At 51.7% G+C, this 19,213-nt stretch overlaps 1 protein-coding gene across 1 annotated transcript; it reads right to left on the bottom strand.

Annotated features, from left to right (window-relative positions):
• Window positions 1-1,434: 1,434 nt before the first annotated feature.
• On the bottom strand, window positions 1,435-18,807 carry LOC132320695 (sperm-associated antigen 4 protein-like). Its single transcript, XM_059833538.1, has 12 exons — window positions 18,713-18,807; window positions 16,344-16,521; window positions 5,580-5,683; window positions 5,308-5,378; window positions 4,869-4,930; window positions 4,631-4,671; window positions 4,259-4,355; window positions 3,985-4,054; window positions 3,348-3,448; window positions 2,603-2,770; window positions 2,150-2,239; window positions 1,435-1,590 (listed from the first exon to the last, which is right to left on the bottom strand). The coding sequence occupies exons 1-12, from the start codon at window positions 18,805-18,807 to the stop codon at window positions 1,435-1,437; spliced, it is 1,233 nt and encodes a 410-aa protein (XP_059689521.1).
• Window positions 18,808-19,213: the final 406 nt, after the last annotated feature.

Below are 19,213 nucleotides of genomic sequence, written 5' to 3'. Positions count from 1 at the left end.
CAGGCTCCGAGGACATTGCTCTGCACCAGACTAACAGCCACATCCCTCTGGTCTGTTTCTCCATTTTCCTCTTTAATCCTTAGTGAGGGAGGGTCTCCACACGTGTCTGGCTGATGGCACTCGATCCCACGATCTTCCCATGCACCTGCACGCGATAAATGCAGGTGTATCCTGGTTTTCCCCAGTTGCTCTGTATGCCAAGTTTCAAAAACCGAAAGGCGGAAGAGAGGGGCTTTCAGCTGAGCCTCTTCCCCACTCACGGCAGGTTTCTCAAGCTCCGGGGCTGTTGCTCTGCCCACAGCCCTTGCTGGCTTCCCTGTACCGTCTCCGCAGCCCTCCATTAGGCTCTGCGTGTCCCACCTGCCAGGTGATGCCGCGAGGAGGAACGAGCCCTCGCAGCCGTTCTCCAGGAGCTGTGTGGGCCCAGTTATTCCTGGGAGGAGCGTGCCTGCCATGGCCACACAGCCACCAGGACCCGGCGAGCTTCCTCCAGCCGGGAGGTGGTGGCTCACAGTGCCCTGGGGCGCTGGAGGCCGCGCTGTGCAGGAAGAAGTCTGGGACTGCCCTGAGCCGGTCACAGCTTGCTCCAGTCAGCTGGAGAAGGGCCAGAACCGACCCCACCCACCATGTGAAGAATAGAACCAATCAGAGAAGGGTGTTGTGGCTCTGACCCAATCAGAGGTGTTTCCTAAAGGGTGGGGAGGGCTGAGAGAGAGGAGCAGACATGTCAGGGTGGGAGGAGAGAGGGGAAGGAAATGGCTGCCCTGGAGCAGGCTGCGGGGAGAGGTGTCCAAAGGGAGCAGGGCTGCCTCTCCTAAGTGATTTCTTTGCCTTTCTTTTCCTTTGACACGAGGAGCGGTACTTAATAGGTTGCTCACAGGCAAGTGTATTACATGGGGAGAAGGTCCCCGAATGAGTGAGTTGGTGTGGGTTTGTGACAGCTGCCGGTGGACGATATGGCCAAAGCCTAGACCCGACGTGGCCTGGGACTGGAGTAACTGCAGGGCCTGTGAAACTCTGGCAGGAGCCTTGGTGCTGGAGTTTCAGACCCCTCAAGGGTCCCAGCCATGGCCACAAGTCAGTCCCCAGAGCCAAGGTGCCCCCTGAATGGAATGGGCCCGTGCTTTGTGGATCAGGACCCCCAAACGCTGCCAGGCTCCGATGACTCCTTCCCGGGCCAAGATGGGGGGGCGGCCCTCGTGCCAAAGGATTTCGTCGAGGACCTTAGGCAAGGAAAGGCTACGGGAGTGTCGCCTCCTTTCGCTCCGTTAGGACGCATCCCCTTGGCGGAGAGAAAGCGGAAAGCCTGAGGAAGGCCTCAGCCTGCGAAAGGCACAAGTTGGCTGCTTTGAGAGGGCCTCTGAAACACCATGCTCTGCACCAGACTAACAGCCACATCCCTCTGGTCTGTTTCTCCATTTTCCTCTTTAATTCTTAGTGAGGGAGGGTCTCCACACGTGTCTGGCCGATGGCACTCGATCCCACGATCTTCCCATGCACCTGCACGCGATAAATGCAGGTGTATCCTGGTTTTCCCCAGTTGCTCTGTATGCCAAGTTTCAAAAACCGAAAGGCTCTGGGGTTCCCATTCTGCAAAGAAACCACGACAAAAAGCAGCGTCACTGCTGGGGTGTAACGAGTGAGAGCAGGTTCTGTGCGTCTTCCTCTGCCAGCCCGGCCCCTGCTCCGGGACCAGGTCCCGCCCCGGCCGTAGAGGCAGCTTCTCCCTCCTTCCCTTCTCCCACCCAGGCAGCAATGGACCCCTGTGCCCCTGCAGAGAAAATGCCTGGCCTTAGAGAGCGTGGCGGGCAGCTGTGGAAACCTGAGGCTCGCTGGTGCCGAGGAAGCGGGGCCCTGGGGAAATTCCTGCTGCTGGGGCAAGGTGCTGGGCATCCTCCCTGCCACCGCCTGCCCAGCGGGTGCAGCCAGGCAGCTCCAGGGACCCAGTCGGCTGTGGGGGCCAATGCGGCCTTCGTCCTGCTTTTGCCGCCCTGCCGGATGCCACTGTCCCTCCCGATCCCACCACTGTTTTTCTCAGCCAGGGTGGGGACCCTGCCCCTGCAGGGACCATGCACACTCCTTCTGCAAGTGACTTGCTGGCCAAGCGGTGTTTCTGCCCTGGCCTCTTGCCCGCACGCACTTGCTGTACCTGCAGAGGGAAGGTCTGGGTGGGCTCTTTGTGCACGGCGTAGGTGAATGTCCCCAGCAGAGTTTCATCCTCGCCTTCCTCATCCAGTCCCTTGGAGATAAAGCACAGGGAAGCAGGTCAGGCTCAACCCGACCACGAGGAAACACTCATGCCAGATCCTGCCCCTGATCTGCACCCCACTCCTGCGGCTCCAACGTGGTCCGGCACAGGATGAGTTTGGGCTGAGTCTCCTCCTTGTGTGCTGCTCAGGGGCCCGGAGGTGCTGGGCCAAAATGCACTGAGCAAGTCTAAGGAGGGCTGACGACACCCCGTGTGTCCCTTGAAATTCCACCTCAGGGAACGGCTGTGCTTGGGAGCACACCAATCTCTGCAGATGCGCAGAGAGCAGCAAGTCCCCGTTACAGCTTTTCCCCGTGGCCAGGTCCCAGCCCCCAGTGCCCGGCAGAGACTTACTGAGACCGTGAAATCTCGGGGGGCACTACTGACAGTCCCCAGCGGAGAGGCTATCTTGGAGGTGTGCTGTATGGTGACGGCCGTTGGTCGTACTTGTGCAGGCAACCGGATTAGCACCTCACTCCGAGACCCTTGGAAAGGCCAGCAATATCCCGGGGAAGCATCCGGCTGAAAGCAGAGGGCAAGAGCAATGAATGCGAGGGCATGATGGGGCCCGCTGCGCTTCCACGCAGCCAGAAGCACAGGCGGCACGGTGCCTGTGGGCTGTGCTTGTGTTCAAAATGAATGGCGTGTTGGGAAGCAGAGAGAAGTACCCCACCGTCTTCCCGTCCCGGGAAAGAGGGAAACAGCCAGCCAGTGGGAAACATCTGATACCCTGCACCCGAGTCAGGGCTTTCAAGATAGCTCTGTTTCTGGCCAGCAGCTCTGCAGCCTCCCCCCACCCTCCACCACCCCCTGGGGAAAGGGACAATCAGAGGTGTGGCAGGGAAATGGGGTCGCCAAGGAGAAGCTCCTTCACCCAGCAGTGACCGGGGATGGTGGGCAGGAAGCTCAGCTCAGCTCAGCCCCCTTCTGAGGGCAACTGCTCTTTTCTAGGGAGCCAAGCCCTGTGTGTGACCTCAGGTGTCAGTGAGCAGTGCCATGGCCTTGAGCAACACCTCTGGCCTGAGGGGAGAAGCCCCAGGGCTTGCCCCAACCTTGTAAGAGGCAAGAGAAGCAGCACTGACGGCTTCTGCTGCTGTACCTGCACAAAGGTATCCAGAACGTGTGGAGCACACAGGAACCAAAACACCCTGCAGAGCCATGCAGAGCTGCTGGATGATCTGTGCAGGTCGATGGCAGCCCCTGCAGGGAGAAGAGAGCAGCTGACTGCAAGAGGCCCCAGTCTAAGTGGACCTTGTGGCTGCAGGTGACTTGTAAGGCTGCCTGCCAGCCCTGCACACTGCACTGCATGCTGAGAGGTGCCCCAGGAAGAGAAGGGGATCCCCATGACTCTTGATGGCATTTCTCTCTGAGCTGCACAAGGAGAAGGTCTGTGGGTGCTGGGAGACAGCAAGCCCCCCCAGGAAAGGCCCCACTGCGTGGATAGCAGAGGATGACCCAGCCATACGCCTTCATTCCCCAGGAAAGCTCCATGGAGTGGGAGAGGGCAAAAATGCTGCCAGGGGCATGCGAGGGGCACCAGCCAGGATCCCGAAGGCAGGACTGGCGTGAGCCCAAGGGAGCTGCTCTGCCAGAGTCACGCTCTTGGGCCCCGTGATTTGGTCCCAGCTGCCTCTGCCTCGGAGAGCAGAGTCTGCAGCACAGCCTGCTTTCGGGAACACCAAGCACGAGCCCAGCACGACAAGAGCTGACTGCCTGGGTCCGAGGTCTGTCCGTACCTGCACTTTTCAGAGCCCAATCAGACATCTGTGTGGTTGCAGACACTGCCTCTCTCATTTGCTGAACTTCCTGGGAAAGGCACAAAGGAACAACGGAAATGACCACATCAGACCTGGCCAGGAGAAGGGGCTTTACAGCGGAGAAGCTCAACCAGCAGCCCCTGGCAAGGGACGAGTGTGATGACCGAGCAGGAAAAGCCCACCAACTGGCCCAGGAAGCGCCTTGTGCTGGGCCCTGCTCGTCCCAGCCCCCTTTCCCAAAGTGCAGGATCACCTTCTTCATAGTGCCGATCTCTGCAGCCAGGCGTGCCACCTCATCCCTCAGCTGTTGCATCTGTTGCGATTGTTCCCCCCACAGAGCGAGCGTGTTCCTGGAGACACCGGGAAAGCAGATCTTGTCAGAGAGCTGCCCAGCCCCTCCCGGAGCCTCCAAGCTCGGGAGGAGCAGAGACAGAGGTGCTTGAGCCCCCTTTTCTTTCCCCAGTTTGTGAGTACTTCCCTTCCCCTCCAGGTTTCCCAAAAGGCCCAGGAAGGAGCGAAAGGCACGAGCCCTTTGTGCTGTGCCAGTGAGTGCAAATAGCACGGTCTCATCTACCGCTACCCCACCAAATGTGCTGCACGTCAGGAGAAAGGAGAGGGCTCTTACCGCAGGGACCTCAGGTCGGCTGCAGGCTGCCCCAGCAGCACCTGAAAGAGAAAGGCTCTCCGTTTGAGTCCCAGAGCTGCCGGGGCTTTCCCGAGCCGGTGGCTCTAGGAAAGGAAGGCAGAAGTTGCTGCTGATTTCCTGGGTCATTGCCTGGAACTGGTGACAGGGTGACTTACCCACCCACCGCCAACACTGCTCCTCTGCGGGACTTTCCTGTCCCACAACTGCAGTCACTCACCTGTGGTACATCCTTTGTCCACAGCGTCCACATCAGCATCAAGGTCCCGCAGCAGGCACCAGCTGTAAGTCACATCACCGAGAGGGAGTTATTTTACTAGGGTTTCTAACGATTCCTGTAGTCACACCGTCTCCTCCCACACCATGGTGGCAAGAGGCTGGCTGAGGACTTGGGGAAAGGGTGCAGAGAGAGTTTGTGGCTCCGAGCAGGGACCCTCTCCCTGGGCCTCGGGGCTCTGCACAGCCCTGGTTTCCGGGCACGCTTGGCGCCCCACAGCTACGCCCCATTTCCCCTCCCCTCTCTGCGCGTAGTGAGCATTTTGATAGCTCCCTGAGTTGCAGACGTGGGAGGTTGGAAGGGCCCGACCAGCTCCACTCCCTCACACTGAAGCTCGCACTCCGTGCCTCTGTGCCTCCGCTGGTAGGAGGCGAATACTGACCAAGAGCCCCTAGGGTCATCAAGATCAGGATCGTGAAGAGCCTCTTCATTTTCAAGGTGATGACTTCTTTCCTGAAAAAGAGGGAGTCCTGGGCTTAGCAGCACTCAAGGGCAGAGCCCTGCATAGGGGGATTGTCTCTCCCAAGCTGAGGAGCAGCAATTTTGGAGGAGCCAGGGTCTCCTGCTGGGGAGCACCACCAGCCTCCCCGTGCTCACCCTGACCCACTGGCACCTCTTGTTGCCGTGTCCACACTGTACCAGTGTTGTACTCACAGGGTGGAGATGCCTGTGCTGAGGAGTCTCTGGAGGGAGCCCACAACTACCGCCAGACTGAAGACCAACCCTGGGCAAAGAAACCGGAGAAAAGCCTGAGGAGGCTTCGTGAGGACACCGGTGTCGTGGTTTAGTCCCAGCCGGCAACTAAACACCACACAGCCGCTCGCTCACTCCCCTTCCTCAGCTGGACAGGAGAGAGAAAATATGACGAAAGGCTCGTAGTTCGAGACAAGGATAGAGGGAGATCACTCACCAATTACCATCGTGGGCAAAACAGACTTGACTTGGGGAAATTAGTTTAATTTTTCACCAATCAAAATCAGAGTAGGATAATGAGAAATAAAACCAAATCTTAAAAACACCTTCCCCCCACCCCTGCCTTCTTCCTGGGCTCAACTTCACTCCTGATTTTCTCTACCTCTTCCCCCCGAGCAGCGCAGGGGGACGGGGAATAGGGGTTGCGGTCAGTTCATCACACGTTGTTCCTGCTGCTCCTTCCTCCTCACACTCTTCCCCTGCTCCAGCATGGGGTCCCTCCCACGGGAGAGAGTTCTCCATGAACTTCTCCAATGTGGGTCCTTCCCATGGGCTACAGTTCTTCACAAACTGCTCCAGCATGGGTCCCTTCCATGGGGTGCAGTCCTTCAGGAACAGACTGCTCCAGCGTGGGTCCTCCGCGGGGTCACAAGTCCTGCCAGCAAACCTGCTCCAGCGTGGGCTCCTCTCTCCATGGGTCCACAGGTCCTGCCAGGAGCCTGCTCCAGCGTGGGCTTCCAGCCCCCCACCCGCTACCAAACCGTTGCCACGCAAACCCAATACAACCGGTCCGGTGCATGTCAGCTCCCTGCAGGGAGGTAGGGGCTGCTCCTCCCTCCCTGGGGCAGCGGCAGGGGCAGGGCGGTGGTTATGCCCTGTAGAGGGGGGCAGCTGGGCGCACCCTGGGAGCGGGGGGTGGAGGGCCGGGCAGGATCCCCTCGCAGGCAGGGCACCGACAGCATGTCTGGGGGAGGAGGGTGGCACGAGTCCTGGGGTACCCCGCAGTTACTACAGTATGCCACAAAGACATGGACATGGTCGCCAGCTCCACATGGCTACGTAGGCGAGGTGGCCCCAGGCCTCCCTCGGGGCAGGATGATGGTGGTTCTGTACGGCCGTGGGTCCCAGCCGAGCCAGGCAGGCTTGGTGCAAACATGGTGTGAAAGGCAGCACTGAACTTACGCTCATTTTCTGCAGCACTGCGGCGTGCAGGCCCTTGCCGTCTGTCGCCCTGGGCCCTCTGAGATCTTGCTGGGCTGCTGCCAGCTCCTTTCCTTGGAAGGGCAGCCCCTCGTGCTCTTGAAGGAGTCCTTCTCCTCCTCATGCTGGTGAGAAATTATCCTCTCCTCCTTCAGCCACAGGAGTGTTGCCTGTCCGGGCAGATCTCCTGGAGCTAGCCGGGAGAAGAACACCTGCCACAGGCACACAGCCACCAGCACACTGCGAGCTCCTTCCAGGCTCACACCTTATGGCCCACAGTGCCCGACCTCACAGAGGCCTGGCCTGCACGGTGTGAGGTCATGGCTGTGACATCACAGACACAGCTAGAGGGGAGTGGGGGGGTGGAGAGAGACCCCGCTGCCCACTTGGCGCGGTGCTTTGCGTTTGTGACTAGACAGTGTTGAAAACACACCAGCGTTCTAGCCGGTGCTGAACAGTGCTTGCAGAGCACCGAGGCTTCCTCTGTTTCTCTCTGTGGGCAAGGAGGGGGCGCTGGCTCTGGGTGACAGGGGCTGGGGCTGCATGGGGCTTTGGCCCACTCGGCCCCTCTGGCTCCGCATCGTCAAGGGGATTTTCAGCCACCAAAGTGGCCCCACCACGTGCCAAGGGGCTGCTGCGTGCCTCCATCCTCAACAAGACGCACGAGCACCCAGGACACGGCAATGGCTCCTTCTGGGGCGAGCCAGCTTGCAGGGCCTTGCCGGGTCGTGATGAGAGTGAGCACCTGTAAGAGGATAAAGACGGATCACTGCACTGTCTCCATACCATGCGAGCAAAGAGAGGGGGGAGCCGCCAATGCAGAGGCCCTGACCAGGAGACAGGCCTTGGAAAGCCTCTCGGCAGATGTCCCTGCCACGGCTCCTCCACCGGCCACAGTCCCTCCACCTAGTCTGCTGCCTGTCATTGCCCAGGCACCTGTGCCGCTCCAGACACCCTGGCCCAGTGCATTGGTGTATTGGGTGTCTGTGTCCAGGTGTTGGCAGCGGGGGGACTGCCGAGGGAGCCTCTGTGAGGAGAGGCCGTGGCTGCCCGGTGCCAGACATGGCCGGTCCCAACCATACCCAACAGTGTGAGGCCTTGGCCTCTGAGCCTCCACCATGTTTGGGTAGCCCCTGGTTAATGCAGAGCATCGAGTCTTTGTTTCTCTCTGTGTGTCCCCGAGTGAATAGGCAAGGGGTTGGAAGGGAATACATGCAGGACAGACAACCCAAATCGACCAAAGGCCTATTCCATGCCGTATAACATCATGCTCTGCAGTAAAGCCTGGGCCTTTGGTCTTTCTAAAGTAGCCATGACTCCATACCAAGGGGCTGCTGTGCACCTGCATCCTTAGCGAGACACACGAGCACCCAAGACATACATATACACATACATAGAAATGTATGTATATAATGGAGTGTACAAAATAGTATAAGTATATATTTTATTTATGCTTACAGACACTATTTTGTATATATACACCTCTATACATGTATGGGGTTTTTTCATGTAAATATAAAGCACAGTAATAAAATGGATAAAACATTCTTTAATAATAGTGAATGAAATGATTAAGTAAAGTTCAAATGTGAATGGAAAGTAATTAAAGAAAAGTAGAAGACAGATTCAGGCCTCTGAACATTACCAGGCATCATAACGAGCCTTACATGGCTGGGGTGGGGGGACATCAAGAGAGCAGAGGGCCACGAATAGGTGGAGGGACACAAACATGCTAGAACACACCTGAGGACTACAGACCCCTTCCAGGAGGCCACCAAGGGGCCTCTGGTGCAATCCCATGACATGCAAAGTGAGCTGAATGAAGAGGCCCCCACCTCTGGGCCTGTCCCGACAGGCTGATCATGAAGAGTTACTGCAGCAGACTTGGGTCTTTGTATGGTTCTGCAAGATGCAATGCTTTCTGCAATAATGGAAAAACAGAATAAAATGCCAACCTTAGAAGAACACGCACATGGCAACAATAAGGAAAAGCAATAGGACTGTAGCATGCAGCGATCCCATAAGAAATCAGACAGCCACTGAGCTCTGACTAGTCCACAGGACTGCCAAAAACCCTCTTCCTAGTGAAGACCCAGTCTGTGACAGTGATCGCAGTGTAGGTGGATTTGCCATCCCTGCATCCACTTCAGCCCAGTCCCCAGTGAACTCAATTCCAAATAGGAACTCCAGGCTCAGGACAGGAAAGATTAGCCTCCAGCCCTTGTGCAAGGCGCAGATGACCCCATGCTGGAGACATGGCATAAGGGCATATGGGATGAAAGTTTTAAAAACTCAAAAATCCTCCATAGCCAAGAGCCCTGGTCCCTGGCTCTTGGCTCATGCAAGGCTTTGCCCCATATCTTTCTACGAAATCAGGCATCTGTATTACCTCTTCTTGCCAGTCACGTACTGCAGGACCTTCAGTTAGATATGAAGATTGCTGGTACTGTGGGCTCCCAGCTTTTTTCAGATACGAAATTTGCACTTCCTGCTTCAGTGAAGCTTCTCTGGCTTTTGGCCTTTTGGTTCATGTAGCTCTAAAATTAGGACAAATACCTCAAGTCATAACCATTACATTTGAGGACCAACATAGCCATACGATGACAATTGTCTGTAACTCAGCATGTCACTCATTTGAGGGGGGCAGGGACATCCCCTCTTGGTGGCAGAAATGTGTATGGCTGAACCTCCGTTTCAGCTGCAATGTTCAAGTGCCTTTCAAGAAGAGTCTTAATGGAAACTCAACTTTTGAGTAGCTGGATTTCACAGTCCTCTGCCATTTTGCTTCTTCCTTTGGGAAGATCAGAGATATCACTGCAGAACCTGCTCTTTCAACAAATAATGGCTGGGGGCTTTCTTTCAATCAAAGCTGATAAGAAATGGCACAGTATCTGCAAGTCCTTCTTTCTTTTGAGGTTTGTTGTACAGTGTGTGGATGGGATTTTCTTTGTCTTTTTTCACAAGTGTATGTTCAAGTTGCATCCAGTTGTTCAGTTTCTTGGTACCTTGGCCTCATATTTCAGTTATTTCCTTCCACTGTCCTTTCCCCTGTGCTCTGTCTCACTGCAGATGATAATGCATTAACATTTTACTTTCTGAGGTCAGCTAGGATAGGAGAAAGACTGGGCACAGAATGAGACTGATGTCCCTCCTTTCTGGTGAGTATATGCTATTGAGAAGATGTTTACCTTATCAAATCTCCATTTGGCAGCTCCACCATGTGAATAGCAATGTTGGAACAAGTCTCTGAATTCTTACATTTAGCTTCATCCTAAACAAGCAACACAGAATTTTGAATATTGCTATTCAATACATTAGTATATCCTGTTGACAGAATAAATTCAGAAACCAGTGTAACGCAAATAAAAAGGGAAAGACCTCTCTTGTGTTAATACTATAGATTTACTTAACAGTTTTTTCTGCAGAAAAGGGAGAATATTTCTGCCTATGTGTATTCATCCGAGCAGCACGCAGTTTGTTTTAAGAAGATGAGTTTGTAAAAAGGTAAGAAAAAAAGACATAGAGAGACATTGGTGACTGCTCACGCTAATGCCAAGAATTGCTTTAGATAATAGATTGTGGAGATTGGATCTGAGAGCTTTGCAAGTTTTGCATTCTTCCCTGTGTCTGCCACTGATGTTGGCAAAAGCTCTCTTTACACTGTCGCTTTACATTCTCCAAAATGCGTTTATTACTGCTTCGTCATGAAACTGGCAGCACTGGTGAGAGGCTTGTTCTCTGTGGTATCAAATGTACAACAAGAAGATGAAGTAGATGGAAAAGTGAGGCTAAGACAGTCTGACTACAATAGAACACATACTGCTCCATTGTACGTCCACTTTACACTACCCAGGTATTTTGTCATTACTGCCTAGTTAGGCAGTGCCGAGCTGAACACTTACGCTTAGAAGTTACAGGTGGGCTTTCATGTTGCTCATACTTTCACTCCACTATTCATCCAAATGCAATTAGTTCCAGTACTTCCAATATTCATGGTATATTATGGCATTCTGTGACAACTGCAGTCAGTAAAACTGATGTCTGAATAGCTCCTTAGTAGATGACAAGGGAGGAAACAGATCTAATGCCAGATCCTATGGAAAGAATGATACTGCAGTAATTAGGACATAAGGAAAGGGCAAGAGAACTAGACTTTCATTGAGCTGCCACAGGGAAGCAGCAAACAGCCTGACTGCACTCTGTGCGATTTAACAGTAACTGGGGCATCTGGAAAAGATATTTTAAAGAAGACTCAAATCAGGTCATGGGACAGACAAATGTCAAAGAAAAGAGGCACCTCTGCAGCTCTCCCTGTTCATGATACTTGTATGCCTTGCCTTGCTGGTTTGCAAAAAGACTGAGACTGCCAATTTGAGAGGTCGTATTTGGTTGCTGATGCCTCCCTATAAAGATGCGGGACTTGAGACATAGTGACCGTGCTGAGCACCTCAGAGCTACGACAAGTTTTCCACTGCCTTACAACACTGTGTTTTCCAAATAAATTCGAGTGATACTGCATACAGTATTTACCAGCAAACACCTCAGGAGGATGGCATTTAGTTTGTTTTGGATGAGTACTGTGAATAGTCAACGGTTACCTTAATGGGATGTGCCAAAACACACCACTGAAAAATGTTTCACACCTCATCCCTAAAAATTGTTCTAGGAATATGCTTTGCCCTTTCAAAATTAATTCTAGAAAAAAAAAAAAAAATCTTGTTTCACTTCACAGCATTGTCAAGGTAAATTTTCAAAGACACAACATGCAGTTAAGAGAATGTTTCTACTTAAAGTTGGAGGCAGATGGGAATCTCTTTCCCCTCTTAGCTTCAAAGACCTCTCATGTGCCTGAAGCTCTTGAACTTCCATTTCTAGTGTTTTTCTAGTCATTCTAGTGTTATTCACAGCAACAGTATCACTGACACAATGTGCACATACACAGCAGGAGGCACAAATAACAAACACCACATTTATAATAATTTTGGCCTAGTAAAGAGGGAACAGTGGTAGATGAGATTTTAGAAAAACTATACATTGGGGTACCACCAGTCACTTGTATGTATTACAAAAAATTTTGCTTTAACAGGCCCAATTTTTACAACAGTGATGATTTTGACAGGATGTGTATTTTGCAAATCAGCTTTGCAAGTATAGTTCCTGAATAATTAGCCTGTGAAGTTTTTTTTGTACTTTCTTATGTTTGACACTGGTGACATCTTGTGGTAAGTGAACTCACGGTAAATAGCACCTGTTGCTTTTGCTGTCATTGCTCTGCAGGGACATGCTTACTGCTGTGTGATGGAGTTCTGCAACTGATAAAAGTATAGTGCGTAACTTCCCAGTGGTGAGATAGTACATATTTTAACTACATACTTAACTCTAAAATCAGAGGACAATACAACAGAAACAGTATGATAAGCGCGTACCTCACCCTACTCTGGGAAGAGCAGAAGGATTAAGATACACATTTGCACAAAAGGTTTTGCATGATCGCAAGGAAAAAAAAAGTTAGAAAAGTCAGGGATTCCACCTCTTAGAGTTTGTGCACAGGATACTAAATGTCGGAACTGCCCATGTTTTGAACAATCTGATCTAGGTCTGATAGCAGAAGTAAATCACAGAACAAGCTCTCAGAGATGCGTATCTAAAATACTAGCCCTGTTGAAAGCAATGGCAAAATCATCTGGTAAGTATTACTCACTGGCCTAATTCTGCTCCCTCATATAGCACTTGAATTTGGTTAAAAAGCTTTACCCTGGTCACTACTGGTACTTCAGCACTCTAGAGACCTTTTCAGCAGAAGCATTAGGCAATTTATCACCGTGTGAGGCCTAAGGTTGAAAAGGAAATGGAAGTTATTTGTCATTACTTTTATCAAGATATGTAACTGATTGGCCCTATGAATCACACAGAATCACAGAATGACTGAGGTCGGATGGGACCTCTGGAGGTCATCTGGTTCAACCTCCTGCTCAAGCAGGGCCGGCCACGTAGAGCTGGTTGACCAGGACCATGTCCAGATGACTTTTCATATCTCCACTGTGGGAGACTCCACAACGTCTCTGGACAACTTGTGCCAGGGCTCAGTCATCCTCACAGAAAAAAGTGTTTCCTGATGTTCAGAGGGCACCTCCTGTGTTTCAGTCTGTGCCCATTGCCTCTGGTCCTGTCACTGAAAAGAGCCTGGCTCTGTCTTCGTTGCACCTTCCCTCCGGGTATTTATATATCTGGATGAGGTCCTCCCTGTGCCTTCTCTTCCCTACGCTGAACTGTACCAGCTCTCTCAGCCTTTCCTCATAGGAAAGATGCTCCAGTCCCTTCAACATCTTACTGGCCCTTTGCTGGACTCTCTCCAGTGTGTCCATGTCTCTCTTGTACTGGGGAGCCCAGAACTGGACACAGCACTCCGGGTGTGGTCTCACCAGTGCTGAGGGGATGGCAAGGATCACCTCCCTTGACCTGCTGGCAGCACTCGTCCTATCACAGTGCAGGATACCATTCACCACCTTTGCCACAAGGGCACATTGCTGCCTCCTGTTCAACTTGGGGTTGAACATGAACATCGGCATGTATTGGTGCGTGGAGTTGTTCCCCCCTCAGGTGCAGGACTTTGCCCTTCACTCCTTGATGAACTTCATGAGGCTTCTGTCAGCCCATTTCTCCTGCCTGTGGAGGTCCCTCTGGAGGGCAGCACGACCTCTGGTGCATCAGCCACTCCTCCCAGTTGTGTGTCATCAGCAAACTTGCTGAGGGCACACTCTGCCCCATCATCCAGATCATTAATGAGGATGTTAAACAGGAGTGAACCCACTACTGACCCCTGGGATACACCACTAGTTACTGGCCTCCAACTAGATTTTGGTCTACTAATAACCACCCTCTGACAGCAGCCATTCAGCCAGTTTTCAATCCACCTATCCGCACTATACATCAACACCCTCTCTGTGAGTATCTTATGGCAGACAGTGTTAAACGTCTTTTCTGAAGTCCAGGTAGACAATATCCACTGCTCTCCCCTCACCTCCCAGGACAGTCATTACATTGTAGAAGTTTATCAAGGTGGTCAAGCATGACTTCCTTTTGGTGAAGCCATGGTGACTACTCCTGATGATTTTCTCATCATTCATGTGCCTGGAAATTGTTTCCCGGACCAGCTGCTCCATCACCTTCCCAGGGATCAAGGTTAGGCTGACCAGCCTTTAGCTCCCTGAGTCCTTCTTTTTGCCCTTTTTTAAGACAGGAGTAACATTTGCTTTCCTCCAGTCTTTGGGCACTTCTCCCAATCCCTATGATCTACCAAAGATTATTGAGAATGGCCTCACAATGACATCTGCCAGCTACCTCAGCAGTCGTGGGTGCATCCCATCAGGGCTCATGGACTTATGTATGTCCAGGTTGCTTAAGTATTCCCTGGCCTGATCCTCTTACACCAAGGGTACATCTTCCTTGCTCCACATTTTTCCCCTGGCCTCTGGGATTCCTGAAGGATGGTCTTGCTAGTAAAGACTGAGGCAAAGAAGGCATTCAGGACCTCAGCCTTTTCCATGTCCTATGTAACCAGGTCCCCTATCTCATTCAGCACTGAGCCCATGTTTTTCCTAGTCTTCCTTTTGTCACCTATATACTTACAGAAGCCCTTGTGTTCTCTTTCATATGACCAGACAAATTCAATTCCATTGAGTTTTAGCTTTCCTAACTTCATCCCTGCAGGCTCCCAGAACATCTCTATATTCCTCCCAAGTTACCTGTCCTTGCTTCCACCCTCTGCATGCTTCCTTTCTGTGCTTGAGTTTGGTCAGGAGCTCCTTGTTCACCCATGACGGCCTCCTGGTATTTTTGCCTGACTTCCTGTTCATTGGGATGGATGACTCTTGAGCTTGGAGGAGGTGGTACTCAAATATTAACCAGCTTTCTTGGACACCTCCTCCCTCCAGGACCTTATCCCACGGGACTCTTCCAAGAAAATCTTTGAAGAGGCCAAAGTCTGCTCTCCTGAAGTCCAGGGTTGTGAGGTTGCTTTTTACCCTCCTCCCTCCCCTCAGGATCCTGAACTCCACCACCTCATGGTCACTGCAGCCAAAGCTGCCTTTGATCTTCACATTCCCAACAAGATGTTGGTGGGTAAGAGGTTCAGCAGAGCACCTCTCCTTGTTGGCTTCTCTGTCACTTGGAGGAGGAAGTTATTGTCAAGGCACTCCAGCAACCTCCAGGATTGCTTATGTACTGCTGTGTTGTCCCTCCAGCAGATATCGGGCTGGTGGAAGTCACCCGTGAGGACCAGGGCCTGCAAATGTGAGGCTGCTCCCATCTGTCTGTAGAAGGCCTCATCCACTTACTCTTCCTAGTCACCTAGTGGTGTATAGCTGACACCCACTATAGTATCACCTTTACCTTTACTCTCTTTAATCCTTACCCATAAGCTCTCAGTTGGCTCCTCATCTATCCCCAGGCAGAGCTCCATGCACGCCAGCTGCTCTCTCACATAAAAGGCAACACCCCCTCATCATCTTTGCTTCCCATCCTTCCTAAAGAGCCTATATCCCTTCGTTGCAACACTCCAGTCATGGGAGGGAACTATCCCACCATGTCCCTGTGATCCCAGGAAGATTATAGCCCTGCAACTGCCCACAAATCTCTAACTCATTGTGTTTGTTTCCCACACTGCACGCATTAGTACGCACTTTAAAGAGGCACCCCAGTACATTCACGTCCTAGACAGGGTTTTGGGCATTTCTCCGTAATTGTGCCTTGTAGGCACTTCCTTGCTTATATGCAAATCCTGGAAGTGACCCCACTTAAGCTCCATTTTGTTGATTTTAAAGCCTTCCTTATGAGGTCAGCCACCTTATTGGCAAAAATAGCTTTGCCCTGCTTACTGATCTATCTCAAGCAGAGACTGGTCTGCAAACAGGGTCCCATGCTCATAGAACACCAAACCCTGTCACCAACACCAGTTCCGCAGCCAACTATTGACATGTACCATTACTGCCTTCTTCCTCACATCTTTTCCTTTCACCAGCATGACTGAGAACACCGTCTGCGCCCCCAGGCCCTTGACTACCGCCCCCAAAGCTCTGCAGTCACTTTTGATACTGTCAAAGTTTCCCCTAGCAGTATCATTTGTGCCCCCATGGAAGATCAGCGGGGGGTGGTAGTCAGAGAGTCAGACAAGCTTCAGCTGTCCCTACACAATATCCTGGATCCAGGCCCCCGGCAGGCAGCAAACCTCTCTAGTTGATAGGTCAGGTCAACAGATGGGTGCCTCTGTCCCCTGTAGCAAGGGGTCACCCATTACAGTTAACCACTGTTTCTTCCTGGTAGTATTGCATGGTTTAGGGTCAGGTGGACCAGATCCTTTGCTTGAAGGCACATGAGGCTCCTCTTCAACTTTGAGGGCGGTGAACCTATTTTGTAGTTGTTTGTTTGTAGCTGTAAGGGTACAAACTTAGGTGAGGTAGGAGCCTTCCTCTTCGTGCCAGAAGTCGCCAGCTTCCATCCTTTCCATTCTCCAGAGGCTGCACTTACCTTCATATTAGGGGTGGACACTGCCAGCTTCTCTGGGGGTGGTGGCTCTTCAAGCTGTTGAGTCTCAGAGAAGATCCCGTCTATCTCCCTTTCCTCTTCCCGGATGCTGCACAGCCTGCTCACTTCCTCCTGTAACTCCTCCTCTTGGCAGCACAGATCCCCCAAGGCAGCATACCTCCTGCAGGAAGAGAACCATCTCACCTGGGGTCAGAGAGAGACCGCAGGCACTCCCTGCAGCCTTGGAGGGCTGCACCCACCATCCAGAGCTCTAACCTAGCAGTGACAACTACTCCAACACCTGGTGGGAAAGTACTCTGTGGCATGTCAGTATCATGTCTGAGGCTGTTCCAGGGGTACAAATTCAACTGAGGACCCCTTCTTTACAAACTGCTGTAACTGTTGGCTGTACTCTGGGACCTGTGGTCTAGGCCTGCCTCTTACAGGGGCCTCTCCTGAGCACCAGCTAAAAGGGTGCTTAGCCCTGCCTAATTAACAGGTCGTCGCAGCAAAGGCTGCAGGCACGCTGAGTCAAGAGCAGCTGATCATGCTCATTAGAAGCTGCTAGAGCTTCCTTGGGAGCACACGCTTGTGACCCTGTGGCTCCCTTTACCTCCTCCTTGCCTGACAGCAGGTCTCCAAAGCTGCAGAGCTGAAGCTCTGCAGAGACGTAACACTGAGAACAATAAATAGTATATGTTACCCCGCATACAGATTTAAGCGTTTCTCTGACACTGACTGCTTACACCAGTAGATACCACACCAATGTCTCATTCTGTGCCATTCAAAAGGGAAGAAATGCCAGTAACTCAATCACCTGCTCCACATAAGAAGGATTTTTGGATTTACCTCAGGATGTTTCCAGTGCCAGAGCAGCTGAAAACTAGCAGATTCATTTCCAAACCTGTTTAGTCAGTGAGGCCTGCTAACAAGTTTACAGCTGCAAAAGCAATTGCTGCAGTGGTGAGCCACTCTTTGCCCCTCTGAAGAGGCAGGGAAAACTGCCTAGTAGGCAACTGAACAAAGCCAGGTACTAGGCATTTCCTTTTGGACTAAGCAAGAGAGCTAGGAGTCAGGAATACCTGGGTTCCTGTTACTTTTTACATAACTAAAGGATTGTCTCTGAGAGCTTTAGTGAGAAATCTCTAGGTAAATGGCAGATTCTGGTGTCCTCTTGTGTTACTCTCCTCCTCCTTTAGACTTAAAAGGAAACTCTTACCTCCCTCCCCAAATGATCAACACTTGATTTATATCAAGTTTTGTCTTCCTTTCTTTGTTCCTTTTTTCTTTTTTTTCTTTCTTTTTTTTTTTTAAATCTATGAAGGGAACAGGGGAACAGCGGCTAATTAAAATGAAACAACAGAATTTTGACGGAAGCACACTGAATGTCAGGGTAGCTGCTGCAGTACAAATGTGTCTTGAGGCCGGACATCTGCCCCATCCTCTACCCAACGCACTGTTTGTTTCACGTGCCAGAAATGTCTTTCCCATCTCAGATACCTCAAACTTCTACCACTGCATGTTATCACTATTCTTCCATGCAGGGATCCTCATTCATGCCACATCTAAGATGTAACTCATTTTCTGTGTAAACAAAATTTAACATCATCTCTAACCTGTTCACAGAAAACAGCCTAGCCTTAAAGCCATTAAGTCAGTGCAGAGCTTCCATATAAAATTAAAAAACCCAAAGCCTAAAACAAGTCATAGAAACTTTTTATATTAAATGTTTGACAAGTTACAAAGATTTTTATACAGATCTGCTGTGAAAATAAGCATTAGGTGTGATATTGTCTCTGGGAACAATGATGCTCAAGGAAAATTATCAGCATTTAGGGAAGGCTTTACTGCTGCCTTACAGGTCGCTTGAAGCAGCAGCAGAACACCTTCTGTGAAAACAGTGTTTTGAAAGATCTACAGGTACCCCATATAAAAAAGATCAGGGCATGGCTAGACAGCAGACCTCAGATACTTGTCCAGGTAGGGCTTCTGGTCTTCTCCAGGGTTGTAGGCAACCACTGAGAAGGGAGGATGTGAACCAAATGTGAAAAATATCTGCAGGATCAGCTGAGTGGTTATTCCGCAGTGGGAACTTTCAATAAGGCATTGCCCAGTCTCAGATACCATGGTCAACATAAGCTGTTTGTGAAGCACTCCTACTTTCAGGCTATTTGAATGTCAAAGGAAGAAAAACTAGAGACTTAATGTTTTTGTGTACCAGCTGTGGTAGCATAATATATCAGTGGATCTGGTGAGCCTTTTCCCCACTCACGGCAGGTTGCTCAAGCTCCGGGGCTGTTGCTCTGCCCACAGCCCTTGCTGGCTTCCCTGTACCGTCTCCGCAGCCCTCCATTAGGCTCTGTGTGTCCCACCTGCCAGGTGATGCCGCGAGGAGGAACGAGCCCTCGCAGCCGTTCTCCAGGAGCTGTGTGGGCCCAGTTATTCCTGGGAGGAGCGTGCCTGCCATGGCCACACAGCCACCAGGACCCGGCGAGCTTCCTCCAGCCGGGAGGTGGTGGCTCACAGTGCCCTGGGGCGCTGGAGGCCGCGCTGTGCAGGAAGAAGTCTGGGACTGCCCTGAGCCGGTCACAGCTTGCTCCAGTCAGCTGGAGAAGGGCCAGAACCGACCCCACCCACCATGTGAAGAATAGAACCAATCAGAGAAGGGTGTTGTGGCTCTGACCCAATCAGAGGTGTTTCCTAAAGGGTGGGGAGGGCTGAGAGAGAGGAGCAGACATGTCAGGGTGGGAGGAGAGAGGGGAAGGAAATGGCTGCCCTGGAGCAGGCTGCGGGGAGAGGTGTCCAAAGGGAGCAGGGCTGCCTCTCCTAAGTGATTTCTTTGCCTTTCTTTTCCTTTGACACGAGGAGCGGTA

The sequence above is a fragment of the Gavia stellata genome, chromosome Z, assembly GCF_030936135.1.
Source record: "Gavia stellata isolate bGavSte3 chromosome Z, bGavSte3.hap2, whole genome shotgun sequence".
In the NCBI taxonomy this organism is placed as follows: domain Eukaryota; kingdom Metazoa; phylum Chordata; class Aves; order Gaviiformes; family Gaviidae; genus Gavia; species Gavia stellata.
Note: the sequence above shows the minus strand (reverse complement) of the source record. Positions and strands in the feature narration are given on the sequence as shown.